At 32.4% G+C, this 18,255-nt stretch overlaps 1 protein-coding gene across 2 annotated transcripts; it reads left to right on the top strand.

The window, feature by feature from the left end:
- The first annotated feature begins 11,278 nt into the window (after window positions 1–11,278).
- LOC132038990 (uncharacterized) lies at window positions 11,279–16,306 on the top strand. Of its 2 annotated transcripts, none has more exons than XM_059429504.1 (2): window positions 11,279–11,935; window positions 15,209–16,306. In XM_059429504.1, the coding sequence occupies exons 1-2, from the start codon at window positions 11,341–11,343 to the stop codon at window positions 15,976–15,978; spliced, it is 1,365 nt and encodes a 454-aa protein (XP_059285487.1). In that variant the 5' UTR covers window positions 11,279–11,340; the 3' UTR covers window positions 15,979–16,306. The 2 variants fall into 2 exon arrangements, with proteins under 2 accessions (XP_059285487.1, XP_059285486.1); XM_059429503.1 differs by having other exon boundaries at window positions 15,203–16,306.
- The last annotated feature ends 1,949 nt before the right edge of the window (window positions 16,307–18,255 follow it).

The raw sequence follows: 18,255 nt of genomic DNA, 5'->3' as shown, positions 1-18,255 counted from the left end.
AAACACAACAATCAAACTCCAACATTGCAAGAAAAGAAAATCTACCAACAAAATCTTGTTAACAAACAGCCACCACATCATTAATTTCTTTAAACCCAGTAATAAAAGGCTTCCCTTTTGATGTTCCAGCACCTCTCTTATCAAAGGTCAAAGCTTCATACCCTTTTCTTGATAACCCACTTGCTATTCCTCTTAATATACTGAATATACATGAACTAAAACTACTACCCATGAATTCTTTTTGCTTACTTCATATGCTACTTCACTAAACTAGAGGATTTAGCTAACAATTACATTCTTTTTGAACATGCACCAAATTCTGATTAAATAATAGCACAGGGGGAAATTACGCATGTAACCCCCGTAATGAAAAACCAAGTCTCATCTTCAATAACGATTACAAGGATACCCAATGACAATTTCAGTTGAAAAAATCATTAAAAATCCCATATAACACAAGAAGACATTTAGGGACCACAAATCACCCAACAATATACTATAACTTTTTCTGTAAAACTAAGTTTTTTATGTGAATATTAACTGACAACAACGCTGAATAACACACTAATCGTATGCCTACTACTACACCACACTACACTTGGCAAGCGCTACCTCACCCCTTGCTTCGCAACCATCGTCTTTTAGCTGATTAATGAGTGTCAAAGATAGACGTGTCAAGTAGTCGTCTAAACTTAAAAGCTTTCTTGTCTTGACTGATCAACATTTAGTTTCGCCTAAAATTTTCTAAGTCCGACATATCACTTACTTTACGTCATTGTGGGTCCATAACCATTTTACTACCAATTTATGTGGTCAATATCTTGATCACTGGCATAATAACTCAGACGTCACTTTTGCCCCATTTCGCTGAGAGCTCTCTAGATGTAGAGAAATTAAAGTAGGCTAGTTCTTAATTATTTGGTTCTATTTCACAGCAATTTCAGTCAATAATCTTTTATTTTATCGTATATTGGGGTTGAAAGATGTGCATCAAAATATCGTGAACAAACAATTCCTAAACTTTGAGAGGTTAAATAACATATCTATATATTCACAAGTTCTTTTTCGGTCTCCTTCCTCTATTTTCTTAGTTTGTGGCTTAATTAGCCGTTGTAAAAGCCATGTAGATGGCTTTTTTCGCCCCTCACGTGCCTCTAAGGAGGTGGTTTCACGCACTTTGCCATCTGTCAAGTCAGGGGGGTTTTAGCATTTGAAAGTTATAGTTCTGAGGGTAACGTGAATTAGGCATATTTTAAGTATGAACTAATAAAAACATGATAGTTTAGGGGGAGTTTAGCACCTGGAAATTATAATTTGGGAGATAACGTAAACTAGGCATAGGGGAACTAGAATTATCAGGATTCGTGTCGTGTAAGGCTCAATCGGGAGAAGCGTTCCTTAGCAAGGATTTTTTCATACTCAGGCTCAAACTCGAGACTCCTGATTAAGGGAGGAGTAGCTCCATCAGTTGCACTTTATTTTTCCTATTTCTTTCTTCTATTAACCAAAAAAATAGTCATTTTTTTGCTAGCTATTCTTGCTTCTTATTGCTCCCTCGTTTTCTCCATTTTCATTTGTTGCTTATTATAGGTTCTTACATGTAAGTATATCTCATTATATATATATATATATATATATATATATATATATATATATATATATATTCGTATTATGAAATTCAAGAATTTCTGAAAATTCTTTAACTTATATATAGGCATTTATTTTACTTTATAGTTATACGTCAATGAGCTCATATATGTGTTTAAAAAGATTCACACTAAAATAATTTTCAGATAGTTCTAAAATTATTAAATGATTCCATATAGTGATGAAAATAAAGACGGTGTTATCAGTCAAGATCAAGTTATTAAAATCTCTTGTTTGGTTAATTAAAATTAATCTTTTAAACACAAAATGAGTTTGAAGCAAGACAGAGTTAGAGTGTCAGCTACGGGTTTGGTCGGATTCGGTAGCGCTTTGGTTCAAGTTCTGTATTTGTCTTAAAAGTTTATTAAATATGTATAGATTATTAATTTAGAACTAAATAATTTAAAATTTTAGGAATGAAAACTCATAAACTTTAAATTCTGACTCTGCATCTAATTTGAAGTAAATAATTTTATCAAAATAAAAGTTAAAATATTAAAAGGAGTGAAATGAATGAATCAGTTGATTCATGTGGGAGATCTTCCTGAGATTTGTGTGGGGTTCGACTGTAATGTAAAGTTAATTAATTTATTTCATTGTATATCACGAAAAATTTTATAATGACAGAGGCCCAAAGAATAAAAGATGTGTCAGGCTCCATTGTATTTTTGACAAAATGATAATGGTCTAATCTGTCTTGAATGCAACGGATAGGGAAGAGAAAAAACATGTGTTTATACTATCATGTGGGTCCCAGCAGGAAATAAATATTAAAAAAATGAAAAATTATACTACCATTTTCTTTTTTCTGCTGAAGAAAAATTATACCACCATTAAAGATTGCTTTCTAGCCAAAAGCTACCTTATATAGAAATAAGCCCGTCAACCATCCTCCAATAATTATGGACAAATAATCGGTTCAAATCGATAATCGCAGTAGTAGTACCATTTCATTTCTTCTTCATTCTTATTTCTTCTCCATTCCCATTTCAATTTCTTCTTCATTCTCATCCTTCAACTTCATATTTTTGGAATTCATCCCATCCCCACCTGCTATTTTTCCGCCCTTCTCCCCCTACTAATTTCATTAAAAAACAAAAATCCACAACCCAATAGACTTTCAGAGATTTAGTCAACCGTTTAATATATATCGATCATTGTATTTTGATTTTTTGATTTTTTTGAAATCTAGGAATCGGTTAAACCGAAACCGGACCTCGTTAAACGGGTCGATTTTTTTTTTTTTTTAAATTAAAAAAAAAAATTAAAAATATAAAGCCAGTGTTGGGCCCGTATGGCCGGACTGTGTGATGCTTTTGGCCAAAATTATACCACCATTAAAGATTGCTTTCAACGGTTCATTTGCAAAATGAAATCGTCGTTGCCCGTTTAATATATATCGAACCTTGATTTTTGAACCGGACCCGTTAAACCGGTCGAATTAAAAAAAATTGCGTTTCCAAACCCCCATTTTGGCCCCTGCTCCAAACCCCATTTTGGCCCCCTCGCCCCCCCAAACTTTTTTTTTTAACACTTTAACCGATCCTCTATCCCTATATAAACCCCTCTCCATTTTCATTTTAATCCACACCAATTCACTCTTCTCTTTCTCTTAATCTCTCAATTATAGTTACTTTGTAACAATTAGCCACTTTAAATTTTTCTCAATTAAATATTATAAAGTCTTATTATAGTTTCTATTATTAATTTTGCAATTATAATATTGTTGGTGGAGTTGGTGATTTTGCAACAATCCGAAGTAGCTTTGGTGTATTTGCAATTCTAGCCGCCTTCACTTTGTTGGAAATTAGTCCGGTAATTTGGTACCTTCGTTCCAACTCTATCTTTATTTTTCGCAATTTAATTTGTTGCAATTTATTTTCTTATGATTTAAATTAATTCTATTTAATAATGGCAAAGAGATTTAGACGTGGTGCCGGTAGTAGTGGTATTGTTAGGGGTAGGTTTAATGAGGAAACATTTGTGAAAGAAACACCTAATTTAGGTATTGATGTTGGTGGAAATAATCCACTTTTAGATCATGAGGCAATGCAACAATATTATACCGACACTTTTAATGAAATTGATGATGATGATGAAACACAAGCCCCCGAAAATCCCATAGGAGATACAGGTCATGCACAATCACATACACAAGACAAACCGCCTAGAACTCGTAAGCCAATCGCTAAAATTTGAAATTTTATGACTAAGGATAAGGAAAGCCAAACAGCTAAATGTAACATATGTAGACAAGTATTTGCCTTTAGGCAAGGAACTAGTAAGGATGATGGAACGGGTACACTAAATAGTCATATGAGAAAGAAACATACGGATGTTTCAGAGAGCAAACGGTTCAAATGTGGGGGGTATTCAAATGACGATAGACCCACGAACCAAGTAAAAATTTTAAGTATGACAAGAAAAAAAAAGCGTGTAGAAATAGCTAAAATGGTAGCTTATGATTGTTTACCATTTTCCTTTCCTTCGGGTTTGGGGTTTGTTACTTACATTCAACGTTGTTATAATCCGTTATTTGAGGGTATTCCTAGAAGTACTTAGAGAGTGGATGTTATAGATTTGTATAAAAAATATAGATTTTATTTGCGCCATGTGTTTAATTCTTTAAATTGTAATGTTTCTCTTATCGCTGATTTGGATCTTAGTCTTAAAAAGTTAGATTTTTTTGCTATTACATATCATTAGGTTGATGATAATTGAGTTATGCAAAAAAGAATTATGGCTTTTTTATATGATGAAGGAAAATATCGTCACGATGGAAAAATTTTAGCGGACTCAATATCTACTATTATGAGATTTTTTAACATTTATAGAAAAACACTTTGTATTGCTTTAGATAATGCTTCTAATAATACAAAGGCGGTTGGTCTTTTAAAAAGGGAATTAAACTCTCCTCTAAAAAATATTTTTCATGTGAGATGTAGTTGTCACATTTTAAACTTAATTGTTAAAGATGGTCTTGTGTGTTTTGAAGATGCTATTCAAAAAGTTAGAGATGCGGTTGCGTTTTTTTTTTGTAATGCTAATAGGGGAAGACTGAGAGATTTTAAGAATTCTTGTGTGAAAAATAACCTTAGACCTCTAAAAATTCAAGTAGAAATTGAAACTAGGTGTTTTTTTAACTACACTTACATTATGCTACAACAAGCATACGAGTATAGGATTCCCATACAACAAGTTCACAACAATATAATATTAATAATGATGATTGGTTAAATTTTACGGATTGGGAAGATGTTAAGGAATGCGTTGAACTCTTAGAAATTTTTTATAATGCAACTCTTATTTTTTCTAAACAATTCTATCCCACGGTAACCGGAATTTTAGCCTACTTAGGGAAAATAGCTAGAGTTTTACAAGAGTATAAAAATAAATCTGGTTATCAAGCGGTTATTTTTAATATGACAGCAAAATTTAAGAAGTATTTTTTTTCTATCCCAACTTTATTTATATTGGGTTCTCTTTTAAATTCTTGTTTAAAAATGTCTTATACTAGAGCATTGGTTGGTCAAATTTATACCTTTTTGAAATTGAAGAGGAAGTTGAACCATCTTTAGCTGACGCCGAGCTCGCGATTGATGCCGAGTTTGGAAAATTTTTTAGTCATTATTAATTTGGAAGAAAATGCTACACCCGTTGCTCCACGCCCTACTACTTCTCAAAGTAGCAAAAAGAGCTTGTCGGATTTGTCACATTTAAAAGTTTTACATTCGCATCCAACTCCTTTTCATAATGCAAACTTTGATGAATATCGCTTTTATTTGATGCAACCAAATGTGGATATCAAAGAACTAGATGATTTGGATGTCTTAGCATGGTGGAAGAAATACAAGGTAAGTTATCCGATACTTTCAAGAATGATTCGAGATATCCTTACGGTTCAAATATAAATCGTGGCTTCGGAGAGTGCATTTAGCCAAGGAAGACAACAAATTGGAGACCATAGACACTCATTATCCGGATTTAGCTTGCAAGTTCTAGTTACTTTTTTTCCCCACTTTCAATACATTCGAACAACTAAATATTCTATGCAAAAACTATAACCAACCACAATTCCATCTTCAACTTCAACTTCAAAAATTTCAAATAAAGTGAAAAATATTTGATTTTTATGGCTAAAGGCCTTCTTATATACTTCGAATTTTAAATATTTGAATCTGAGATTAAGCTTGACAACTCAATTTCAGACAAGTTTGAAAACTTCTGGACCAAAAGGTACGATAGTCATTTTATGTAGCTATTCTTGTTATGTCATTTTATACAAGCACGCCCAGTCCTTTTTCGTCTAATAAGAAAGTTTACTCCTTTTTCCTTCTTCACTTTTCTTTTCTTCTGAAAACCCTAAAAATGGAACATCCGTTCTTCATCAACGGACCACCAACAAATCTTTCAGAAGCATTGCGTTGTCTATCAATCGCCAGAAAACTCCTAACAAATAGTGACCCTTAAATATGCACTTAATAATTTTGGTTCTTTAAGTTTTCTAAATGTTAACACTTTTAGTCCGCGTCAAATATTTATTGAATTTCATCTGTTAGATTTGATGGGAACAATGAAGGAAAACAAAGAAATCAGTGGGAGCTCATATTTAGAGGTACAAATTTTGTTGTTTATGCTATTCTTGATCTACTTCTAGAGTCTGGTGCATATTTTTTGAGATGTAATTTTTTTTTTTAATATCTTTTCAGTGTCTACTGTCTAGTGCTTTTTTTTTTATTGCTTATTTTAGAATTTAATGAGACTTTAATTTTTTTCTTCCATTATTTTCGTCAAATCTAACAAACGTTAAAACAAAAAAACACACGAGGGGACCATTTTTGTCATTTTGTCTCATTTTACGCAAACACACACCCAGTATACTTTTCTCATCTAATCAAAAGTACACTCTCTCTTCTTCCCTTTAACGTTTTCCGATCAAGCTACCGATCAAGCTTTTGCCCTTGTTGTTGATACGTTTTTGAATGGCGTGCTCAATTGCATTTCCTACTGATAGGCGACTTCTATGTTTTTCCACAGAGAAATGTTAAAAACAGCAACACTTTATATTTTTTACGGAAAAGGGTCAAATTTACCCCAATACTTTTGAACTAAGGGGCAAATTTACCTCTAATACTTTAAATTTTTCACCCCTACCCCTATCGTTATCAAACTTTGCAAAAATACCCTCAGCCCTAATGGCATATTGATCTTTATAGTGGGTTCAAAATAATCTATTAAATATCAATTGAATAGTTTTGATCCTTTATATTTGTCAATAGTAAATATTTTAGTCTCCAATACTTACTTCCTGCAGCTAACCAACAACATGCCACTTGAAATAATTTATGAAAATATATATAAAAAAATTATTTTAAAAAAAGTATCTATATAATTCTTTTTAAAAAAGATATTTTTTTTATAGGATTTGTAATGTTATGTTTTATAAATAAAACTATCACACAAGTTCGTAAATATTGCTCCTTAATATATATATATATATATATATATATATATATATATATACGTACTTTATCCTTCCGAAAATTCAATATCTCCTCACAGGGAATTCAATTATTTATCAAATATTTAGTTATTAGGCATTAATTTTTTTCCCTACATTTTAATTCATTCTATTAAAAAATTGAAGAAAACATAATAAATTTGTACAGAAAAATCATGGTATACAGAAGACAAAATGATGATAGGTCACACACCCCTTCCCATTTAATTGGCATAATGATTGTGAGTACTTCACAAAATGATGATAGGTCCATATACAAAACATACTTTTTTTAAAAGAATTATACAAATACTTTTTTTTATTTTTTTATTTATTTAAGAAAATCAATTTTTTTAATTTTTTAACAAAATTATTTTTTTAAAAGGACCAGGTCACCAAATACTTAAGTCACCTTGGGCATACAACGCCTAAATTTCTGTGTACTAAACTATATTTTCCCATAAGAGTCACCCTCGGGTAAAGTAAAAAGTTTAAATTATTAGTGTTACACATAGGCCCCAAGACAATTCATTTTTCCTTTAATTCAAGGTACAGAACTCCAAAATAAAGATTCTTCAACTTTTCCTTTTTATTTTTATAAAGTAGTTCAAAATAATCTATTAAATATCAATTGAAAAGCTTTTGATCCTTTATAAATTTGTCCCTTAGTATAATATTTCAAGGTAAATACTTACTTCATCTTTTTCCCTTTTTTTTTTTTTTATAGTGGGTTCAAAATAATCTATTAAATATCAATTGACCAGTTTTGATCCTTTATATTTGTCAATAGTAAATATTTTAGTCTCTATCAAATACTTACTTCATCTTTTTCAGTTTATGTTAACTTATTTCTTTTTTACAAATATTTAAAAAATGAGTATTTTTATGTTGTAATGGATAAAAATAAAATCATTAGAAAAATTTTTAAACCACAACATAAAAAATTTAGGAAATAATTTATACCTCATAAAAATATCTACTGACCGAGAGGATTTGTTTTAAATCACAAATAATAAAAAATGCAAATATACCCCACAACTTTTTCTTAAATTTGTGCCTATAGGTACAAAAGTGGTGTATATATACACAAAACGTGCAAATAGGTATTTCGTCAAAATTAAAATAAAATGAAATAGATTTGATCCAACTTGTACAAAAAGGTAAATATGACTTTCATGAAAGCATGACCTTTAATTTTAAAGAAATCATTTAGGTTATTATATTCTAACAAGGTAGACAACTTTTTAAAGCCACATGAGATTAATTTTATTATTGAGTATTTTGTTGTTGTAAAGGATAGATATTTTTTTAAAACGAACCAGACCACCACCAAAAAAAAAATAGATGGCTTTAGAATTGGTTAAAAAATGGTTAGACTTTTTTAAAGTCACGTTACTAAGATTTTTTTTAATTAAAAAATAATCTTAAATGATTTTTCTAAACCATTTTGTAAACATTAGAAAATTTCGTATAACCTTTGTTAAATACAACATAAAAAATTACATAAATAGACACAAAAATAGATAGAAAGAAATAATGGACCATTTTTAAATTACACCTTTCATTTAAAAAAGTACATTACAACACGGGACTTCCATGTCATTTTCGAGACCAAAATGGTCCCTCACATGTTCAAATAATATCGTGCAAGCAGGAAAATTTGTCAATATATATTTTTGGTCGGGCAAATATTTAACTCTAATTGTTGAATCTAACAAGAAGAATGTTTTTTTTTTTTTAATCAGAAACACAAGAAATTTCCGTCAAAATTCCAAAAATCGCAACATAAAAAACTACACTACATCCAAAAATAAATATAAAGATAACAGCATTACACCTCAAAAAATTATACCAAATTTTTAAAATTGACCAAAAATATATAAATCACAAAATCTATACCTCCACATGTGAGTTTACCTTAAATATTTCTCTTTGCATAATTCCATTTAAACTTAACTATCAAAATTTAGTAAATATCCGACGCACTTAAAAGGACCAAAATTTGCTCACCTAATACGTAAGTCACTATTTTGAACATATAACTAGCAATAATGGACCATTTTTGTCACTTCTCTCTCATTTTACACACACACTCTCTCCTTTCTCATTTAATCTAAAGTATAGTTGCACCAAATTTTTGAAATTGACCAAAAATATATAAATCACAAAATCTGTACCTCCAAATGTGAATTCAAGTTAAATATTTCTCTTTTCATAATTTCATTTAAATTTAACTATCAAAATTTAGTAAATATCCGACGCACTTAAAAGGACCAAAATTGGTCACCTAATACTTAAGTCACACTTATTTTAAACATATAACTAGCAATAACGTAAACTTTTTCAGTTTACGTTAACTTATTTCCTTTTTAGTCAGTGTCGAAAAGAATGACCCCTTTTTATTTGGAAATAAAATCACTTTTTGAAATAATTTATAGTCATAAAAATATCTATGACTTGTTTTAAATCACAAATTTCAAAAGTGTTCATTTTTTCTTAAATTTGTGCCCAATCAACAGTTTGCATAAATTAGAGGAGATTATATTTAAAGTTAAATTCATGGAGATTATTTCATGTTTGTAGTTTTAATGGATAAATTCAATTGGAATTATGATTTTTCTAAACCAGAAACATTAGAAAATTTCAGAAACCACAACATAAAAAATTACACTAGACACAAAAATAGATAGAAAGAAATAACAGAAATTACACCTCAAAAAGTTACAACAGACTTCGAGACCAAAACTCACACAAATAATAAAAGGGCAAAAGTGTAAAATATATCCCTCAAAAATGGTTCATGTTGGTATAGACTTTTTAAAAAGCGGCGTATACGCAGCTACATTTACACCCAATTATTAAGCTACAAATTTTTTTTTTAATTAACAAAAAAATCATTTAGGTTATTTTTTAATTTTAAAAAAATGTCACGTGACTCTAAAAAAAAGTCTAACCATTTATTTTAGTAGACATACTTTTCTAAAGCCACATAGTAATTTTTTTCTAGTGGGTCGAAATTGTTTTAAAAAAATGAAAGACTTATTTTTTTAAAGTCACGAAGATATTTTTTAAAAACGAACTGTCACCTAATGAAAAAAATTACGATGTGGCTTTAGAAAAGTATGTCTACTAAAAAAATGGTTAGATTTTTTATATGACATTTTTTTAATTAAAAAATAACTTAAATGATTTTTAAAAAAATTCCGTCCAACAAAACACGACGATATCATTTTCAGAATAACAGTGTGATATTTGCACCATTTTATATGTGATATACACCACTTTTATAAGCAACCATTAATATATGAGCCTAAATAGAAACAGGTAAGATATTTAAACCTTCAAATTGTTAAATATCTCTCTTTCTAAAGTTCCATTTAAATTTAATTATCAAAGTTTGATAAATATCCAGCATACTTAAGCAATCAAACTTCCTCAGGTAATACATAAGATACTATTTTGAACCTACAATAATGGACCATTTTTGTCACTTCTCTCTTATTTCACACACCCACTCCTTTCCCATTTAATCTAAAAGTATATATTGACCAATTCCTTCTGTCACGTGACTTCTATGTCGCGTTATAGAGAAACTGATGAAAATGGTCCCTTATATTTGGTGTACCATGTTCAATATAGTCTATTAAGTATCAATCAAGCAGTTTTGATCCTTTAAATTTGTCAATATTACATATTTTTGGCTGGTCAAATATTTAAATCTTATTGTTAAATCTAACAAGAAGTATGTTTTTTCTTTAATCAGAAACATAAGAAATTTTTGTCAAAATTCCAAAAACCTTAATATAAAAAACTACACTACATCTAAAAATAAATATAAAAATAATAGAAATTACGCCCCTCAAAAAATTGCATCAAATTTTTGAAATTAACCAAATATATATCTATACCTCCAAATGTGAGTTCATTTTAAATATTTCTCTTTCCATAATTCCATTTAAATTTAACTATCAAAATTTAGTAAATATCCGACGCACTTAAAAGGACAAAAATTGGTCACCTAATACTTAAGTCACACTTATTTTGAACATATAATATAACTAGCAATAATGGACCATTTTTGTCACTTCTCTCTCATTTTACACACACACACACACACTCACTCCTTACTCATTTAATCTAAAGTACACTTTATCTTCTTTCACTTTCCTTTTCTTCTCCAAAACCCTAAAAAAATGGAACATCCATTCTTCATCAATAACGGCCCACCAACAAACAGATCCGAAGCAGTACGTTGGCTAACAATCGCCGAAAAACTCTTAACAAATCGTGATTTAGTCGGATCCAAATCATTCGCAACCCGTGCCCGTGAATCCGACCCGACATTATCAAACCCAATTTCTCAAATCTTAAGCATAATCGATACCTTAACAGCTGGTGATAAAAGAATTAATAATCATCACTTTGATTACTACTCAATTCTTCAAATCCCACATAATCAAACTCAAAATTTTGAGTTTATAGCTGATCAGTATCGTAGATTTGCTCTTCTTTTGAATCCAACAAATAATCATTTTCCGTATTCGAATGAAGCTTTTGGACTTGTTGTTGATGCTTTTGAAGTGCTTTCGGATCCTTTAAGGAAGAGTATGTATGATAAAGAATTGGGTTTTTTTGTTAATCTTAATCCGGTTAGTTTTGGTGGGTTTGAAGGAATACAAAGTTCGAATGCAGATCAAGTGTTTGTTAATATGTCTAATAGAGATCCACAAGGTGGAATTTCGAGCATGCCGGTCACATTTCAAGAAACTATGACTATGCCAAGCTCAGGTAAATTAAATGTAAAATTTATTTTTAGAGGTAAATGGGCGGGTTGAGTTGAAATTGGGTGGTTCAAATTGCGGGTAAATTAAACGTAAATTTATTTTTGAAGCCCAAATGGGCGGGTTGGGTTGAATTTAGGCGGGTCAAAATGCGGGTAAATTAAATGTAAATTTGTTTTTAAGGCAAATGGGCGGGTTGGGTTGAATTTGGGCAGGTCAAAATATGGAAAATTAAAAGTAAATTTATTTTTGAAGGCAAATGGGCGGGTTGGGTTTAATTTGTGCGGGTCAAATTGTGGGTAAATTAAATGTAAATTTGTTTTTAAGGCAAATGGGCGGGTTGGGTTGAATTTGGGCAGGTCAAAATATGGAAAATTAAAAGTAAATTTATTTTTGAAGGCAAATGGGCGGGTTGGGTTGAATTTGGGCGGGTCAAATTGCGGGTAAATTAAATGTAAATTTATTTTTAAGGAAAATGGGTTGAATTTGGACGGTTCAAAATGATGGTAAATTAAAAGTAAATTTATTTTTGAAGGCAAATGGGCGGGTTGGGTTTAATTTGTGCGGGTCAAATTGTGGGTGAATTAAATGTAAATTTATTTTTGAAGGCAAATGGGCGGGTCAAATTGTGGGTAAATTAAATGTAAATTTATTTTTGAAGGCAAATGGGCGGGTTGGGTTGAATTTGGGCGGGTCAAATTGTTGGTAAATTAAATGTAAATTTATTTTTAAGGAAAATGGGCGGGTTGGGTTGAATTTGGGCGGGTCAAATTGCGGGTAAATTAAATGTAAATTTATTTTCGAGGCAAATGGGCGGGTTGGGTTGAATTTGGGTGGGTCAAAATGCGGGTAAATTAAATGTGAATTTGTTTTTAAGCCAAATGGGCGGGTTTGGTTGAATTTAGGCAGTTCAAAATGCGGGTAAATTAAATGTAAATTTATTTTTAAGGCAAATGGGCGGGTTGGGTTGAATTTGGGCGGGTTAAAATGCCGGGTAATTGACCCGCCTATAAGTTACTCAGGCTGAAATGGGCTAAAAAGCCGGTCAAAACCCAATTTCCAGTTCTTATTAAGTTTTAATTGTTTTATTTATTTTTTGGGAAAATAACACTCTATGTCTATTTGGAGAAAAATATCCACCCGAAATGGCCCATATTTGTAATATTAACCGAAATGACCCTCTTATACATTATTATACACTTTTATACAAGGTTGATACATTGTCTACAGTAAGTTTATAATGTTGTATATCGTGTATATAACATTGTTACAAAAAAAAAAAAATTGGCTATGTAGATGTAATATTTTATGTTGGATTGTATATTATTGAAATTATCCCTTGTTCTTTTATACTCCTTACATCCCAATTTAAGTGTCTCTTGCGTACTTCCCTTTTTTGGTCCGTCTTAAAAAGAGTGTCTTTTTCTATATTTAGTAAGTTGACAATTCATACATCCTACATAACAAGTTTAAAACCACAAGATTCAAAAGGACATTTTAAGACTTTTTTTTTTTTTTTTTTTTTTTGGGGTAAATAAACATTTTATTTATTACCAGTAAACATTACAAAAAAAAAAAAAAAAAAAAAAAAGACTGAATCTACAACCAGCCACAGTCACCAGCAAACTAACTCAACCTTAACCACAAGTGACAATATCCCTACTAGTAGATATTACACCAGATAGTAGTTCAGAGATCTCAGTCTTCTTTCAACATTTGCATTCAGATTTCCTCTTTGACAAACCTCCAGAATGATCAGCTTGATTAGGATGGTTGCATCTCTCGTCTTTCCTTGAAACACTCGGAGATTCCTCTCCTTCCAAATATGGTATATGCATGCAGCAGTCACCATTCTGAAGATTAGAGCAGTAGGTGATTTCCCTGGCATTGAAGCTATCCAAGCCAATTCACGTTGCCATCCTCCTGGTTGTCTACTTATACCTTATGCCAACACCATTTTCCAAACATATGCAGAGTAAGTGCATTCAAAATATAGATGACTGATACTCTCCAGGCCATTAGAACACAAAGGACACTCTAAGGTAGTATCAATTCCCCATCTACCAATATTGTCTCTTGGATTCATTCTTTCCAAAACAGCAAGTGTAAATATGAATAGCCATTTAGGAGCTCCATAGTTATTGCATACTATCCTTCCCAAGGGACTCTAGGAAAGGACCCTTGTAATTCCCTGTACATCTTCTGAATGGAAAAACAGTGCATAGAAAGATACTGATCATAATCATACCCTGCAGAGACAAAGTACTTCTTCCCTTTCAGAATTTTCTGCAATACCCAAGATGCCTGTTTAGGTTCCACCTTCCGGATCAGGGCATTCTTATAAAGAAGCTGTGAACCCATCTTACCCACAATTTATCTTTCTTGTGACTTAAACACCATAACAGCTTTGCAATGGCTGCTTTGTTCCATGTCTCAATAGCAACAATGTTCAACCCTCCAGCAGTATTTGGCTGGCACAACTGGTCCCATGCTATAAGGGCCTTTTTGCTAACATCACCTTTGCCAGTCCATAAATATCTTCTGCATATGGAGATGATCATAGAAATCACCTTCTTAGGAAGAACAAAGATTTGGGACCAGTAGTTCTGGATAGAGAGTAGAAGACTTCTAATTAGTTGGACTCTGCCTGCATAGGATAGTAGCCTAGCTACCCGTGAAGTAATCCTGCCCATCATTTTATCTAACTGAGGTTGACATTGTATAATGAATAGCCTTTTGGTGCTAAGAGGGACCCCTAGGTACTTAAAAGGCAATTGTCCCTTAGTAAATCCCAAGATCTGCAAAATCTGGGCCTGGTTGTTTTGTGAAACTCTTCCAAAATAAATGGAGCCCTTGCTTGGATTAGCAATGAGCCCTGATGCTTCAGAGAATCTCTTAAAGCACTCAAACAACATGGGATACTGAGACATTTTAAGACATTACACGCATCTTTAATTTAGAACTCAGAATTCAAAAAACTCTTTTTATTGCTTAAATTTGGTGATCAGTCAAACTAATACACTTAAATTGGGACGGAGGGAGTAATCTTTTAGTGCTTAATAAATTTTTCTTTTTATTATGGTAATATATATATATATATATATATATATAATGTCCTTTTGAAAATATTTTGACAAGATTTCTCATGTATCAATTTGGCTAAATATCAGCTCAAATTTTGATTGGCTGAAATGGGCGGGTCATTAACGAGCTCAAACATGAGCGGGTTGGGCATATTATGATTTTATGGGCTAATCTTGCCACTTCTATTCAGGTACAGAGCAAGGACAGCAGCAGCAACAACAACCAGTAAGCTCTGTTTCATTTTCAAACTTAAATGAACAACCTGCGACATTCTTGAATTTAAATCAACCACAGCCGGTAACATCTGAGAGAAGCTTAAATAGAGAAAACCCGCCATTTGGTATCGGGTTGAGCTCGACACGAGGGCGAGAACCCGAGGTTTCGGTAGAGCAAAGTAGGAATAATCAGCCCCCAGTAAGAAATGAGAATGTGATGGGGAGCAATGAAACTAGACCTGCTAGTACTAGTAAAAATGCGAGTAATGTGAAGGAGAAAGAAGGTAATAAAGTAGATGCACCAGATAGGAGGATACCTAGTTTTTGGACTGCATGTCCTTATTGTTATGTTATGCTTGAATACCCTTTGGATTACGTTGACTGTACATTTCGGTGTCAAAATTGTAAGAAGGCTTTTCAAGGTGTAAAGGTTGCAAGTCCACCGCCAATTATTGATGGGAAAGAAGCTTATTTCTGTTGCTGGGGATTTATGCCTCTAGGATTTTCCGCGGAGCATTTTGAGAGAAGTAGAAATAATGTGTCTAGCTGGTCTCCATTTTCTCCCATGTTTACTTGTCCTGCTGGGGTACAAAGTAATGTGAGTACTCATGGCAATTTGCATAATGCTGGTGGGACGAAAGGTCGGGGTGGACGAACTGCTCCAAGGATTTACAATGATGATGATGATGACGACGATGACGTGCTTGTTGACTTATCGGAGGTCCTTTCTGAAGATACTCCTCTAAGGTAGAGAAAGGTAAATTCTGAAAGAAGTTTTTCCGAGGGTCTGTAGATCCCACAGTCCCCAGACCCCACTTGTGGGACCACACTGTGTATGTTGTAGTTGTGCTGTTGTTGTTTCATTAAGAGAAGAAGAAGGAAGAGAGAATCAAGCCTTTCATTTTCACTGTAAAATGTATCTTTCAATTATTTTCTTTGATGTTTAGCTTGTTAACATCTCTTGTGTTTAGTAATTCTCCTGTGAAGTGAACTTTGTGATTGAGGAATAGATGAAAGTATCCTGTAACATGATTTTGTTAACTCAATACAATTTGCTTCAGAGGTGATTATATTTTTTAGTTTTCCTAGTTTTCATTCTTTCAATTTGTCACTGAAATTGGCTTGACCAAGCATTTTCGTTGTGATTGAGCAATGTAATATTAGCCGTTTGGGGCTCAAAACAATTGCTTTACTTGCATTTGGTTAAGCCGACGCTTGATTGCTGATGATGAGATTCCAGTTATCTTATTTTCAAGAAGGTCCCACAAAAATATGGTGAGATTCCAGTGATATCTGTGTATGCGCTGGTTGAGGCTGATGGATTCTTGTTTGGATTTCCTACAAGATATGGATGTATGGCAGCTCAAATGATGGCATTTTTCGACTTGAAAATTGTGAAGAGAACAGAAACTTGCTGGAGTGCCTGCAGGCTTCTTTGTGAGTACTGGTACACTAGGAGGTGGGCAGGAGACCACTGTGTAAGTCTGTCTTCTGTCATCCATTTTTTTGTGTTTGTACTATTAATCGTTTCTTTAATGTCGTCATTGATGATGTCAGATCACTCTGTGAGCGAATTGTGACTTTCCGTTGGATGTTAATGCATTTCGACAATGACTAAGGTGTATGTGACATATGTAAACCAAAAAAGAGGAGAGTAATATGACTAAGTCGTATATATGCATATTCTAGATACCCGTCAGATACTTCACCTTGTTGCTGATGAAAACGACAGAAGAAATGGAGAACACGAGCAGAATCTATGTCGATAACATAGTTGATGAGTGTATAGTAGTGACTAGTCTGAAAAATCATTTCGCCAGCCCTACAAAATTCGTGTGTAGCTCCCCATAGCATCCAAAGGATCCACCTATTTACTTGTGTTATACTATTGTTCGTTTATTTAATGTCATCGATGATGTCTGATCACTGTGTGAGCTAATTGTGACTTTCCATTGGATGTTAATGCTTTTGGACAATGACTAAGGTGTATGTGACATATATGTAAACCAAAAAGAGGAGAGTAATATGACAAAGTCGTACATATGCAAATTGATAGATACCCTTCCGATAATTGCTTCACCTTGTTGCAAGATGGCAAGACAATGCTGGGAGCTGTTCTTGAATATGAGCATGTTTGGATGGCCTTAAAAAAAGCAGTTTATAAGCTGAAAAGAGTTTATAAGTAAAAAAAAAAAAAAAGTTGGGTAACCCAACTTATTTTATTTGGCTTATATGTTTGTTTTGGATAAAATTTAAAAACGCCTAATTATTTTTTTGGCTTATTTTAAGATAAAAATGACTTTGTACCAAACACTCATAAAAACTGAAAACAACTTATAAGTTGTTTTCAGCAACTTATAAGCCAATCCAAACGGGCTCTATTTATGGTATCAAATGGGTAATGCCTCCCAAAATTAGGAGCTTGCTGGAGACTTGGCATTGGGGCCGGAGGCATGAAGTGCCAAGGGGTTCATCCGAACCCTCTTCGGCAAAAAATTATACTATTTATGTCTGGTTTAAATTATTTTTTATGTATATATAGTAGATGTTGAACCCCCTTTGGCTTCTTCGTGTGTTTACTTTTTCATATTTTGAACTCCCTTAGTGAAAATTCGGGCTTCGCCACTGCTTGGCAATAAGTAAACAAGCAATATGGAGAACAATTCCTCTTTGCATTTTATGGACAATTTGGTTGGAGAGGAATAAGGTCTGCTTTGAGGGAAAAGGCAACATATATGCGGGATAAAAAATAGTTGTCGCTTGAATTTGTATTTCTGGTGTAAAAGCAGTGTTATGGAAAATATGGAGAAATATATGAACTTTCTAGAAACAGGAGATTTGTAGTTTTGTTAGTGTCAGTGGTGGTAGTCGGACCTTTGTATCCTGTACCATCTTGGTACTTCATTTTACTTTTTTTAATAAAATATTACCTTAGAAAAAAACAGAAGAAATGGAGAACACGAGCAGAATATTAGTCCATAACATAATTGATGAGAGTGTCTACTAGTGACTAGTCTGAAAAATCATT

This window comes from Lycium ferocissimum, chromosome 12 (genome assembly GCF_029784015.1).
Source record: "Lycium ferocissimum isolate CSIRO_LF1 chromosome 12, AGI_CSIRO_Lferr_CH_V1, whole genome shotgun sequence".
In the NCBI taxonomy this organism is placed as follows: domain Eukaryota; kingdom Viridiplantae; phylum Streptophyta; class Magnoliopsida; order Solanales; family Solanaceae; genus Lycium; species Lycium ferocissimum.
Note: the sequence above shows the minus strand (reverse complement) of the source record. Positions and strands in the feature narration are given on the sequence as shown.

What these genes read in the sequence shown, in the direction of transcription:
- LOC132038990 (XM_059429503.1), top strand. Translation starts at nt 11,341, where the DNA reads ATGGAACATCCATTCTTCATCAATAACGGCCCACCAACAAACAGATCC. An exon ending in TATGACTATGCCAAGCTCAG is followed by an intron (nt 11,936 to 15,202) that starts GTAAATTAAATG and finishes ACTTCTATTCAG; the next exon opens with GTACAGAGCAAGGACAGCAG.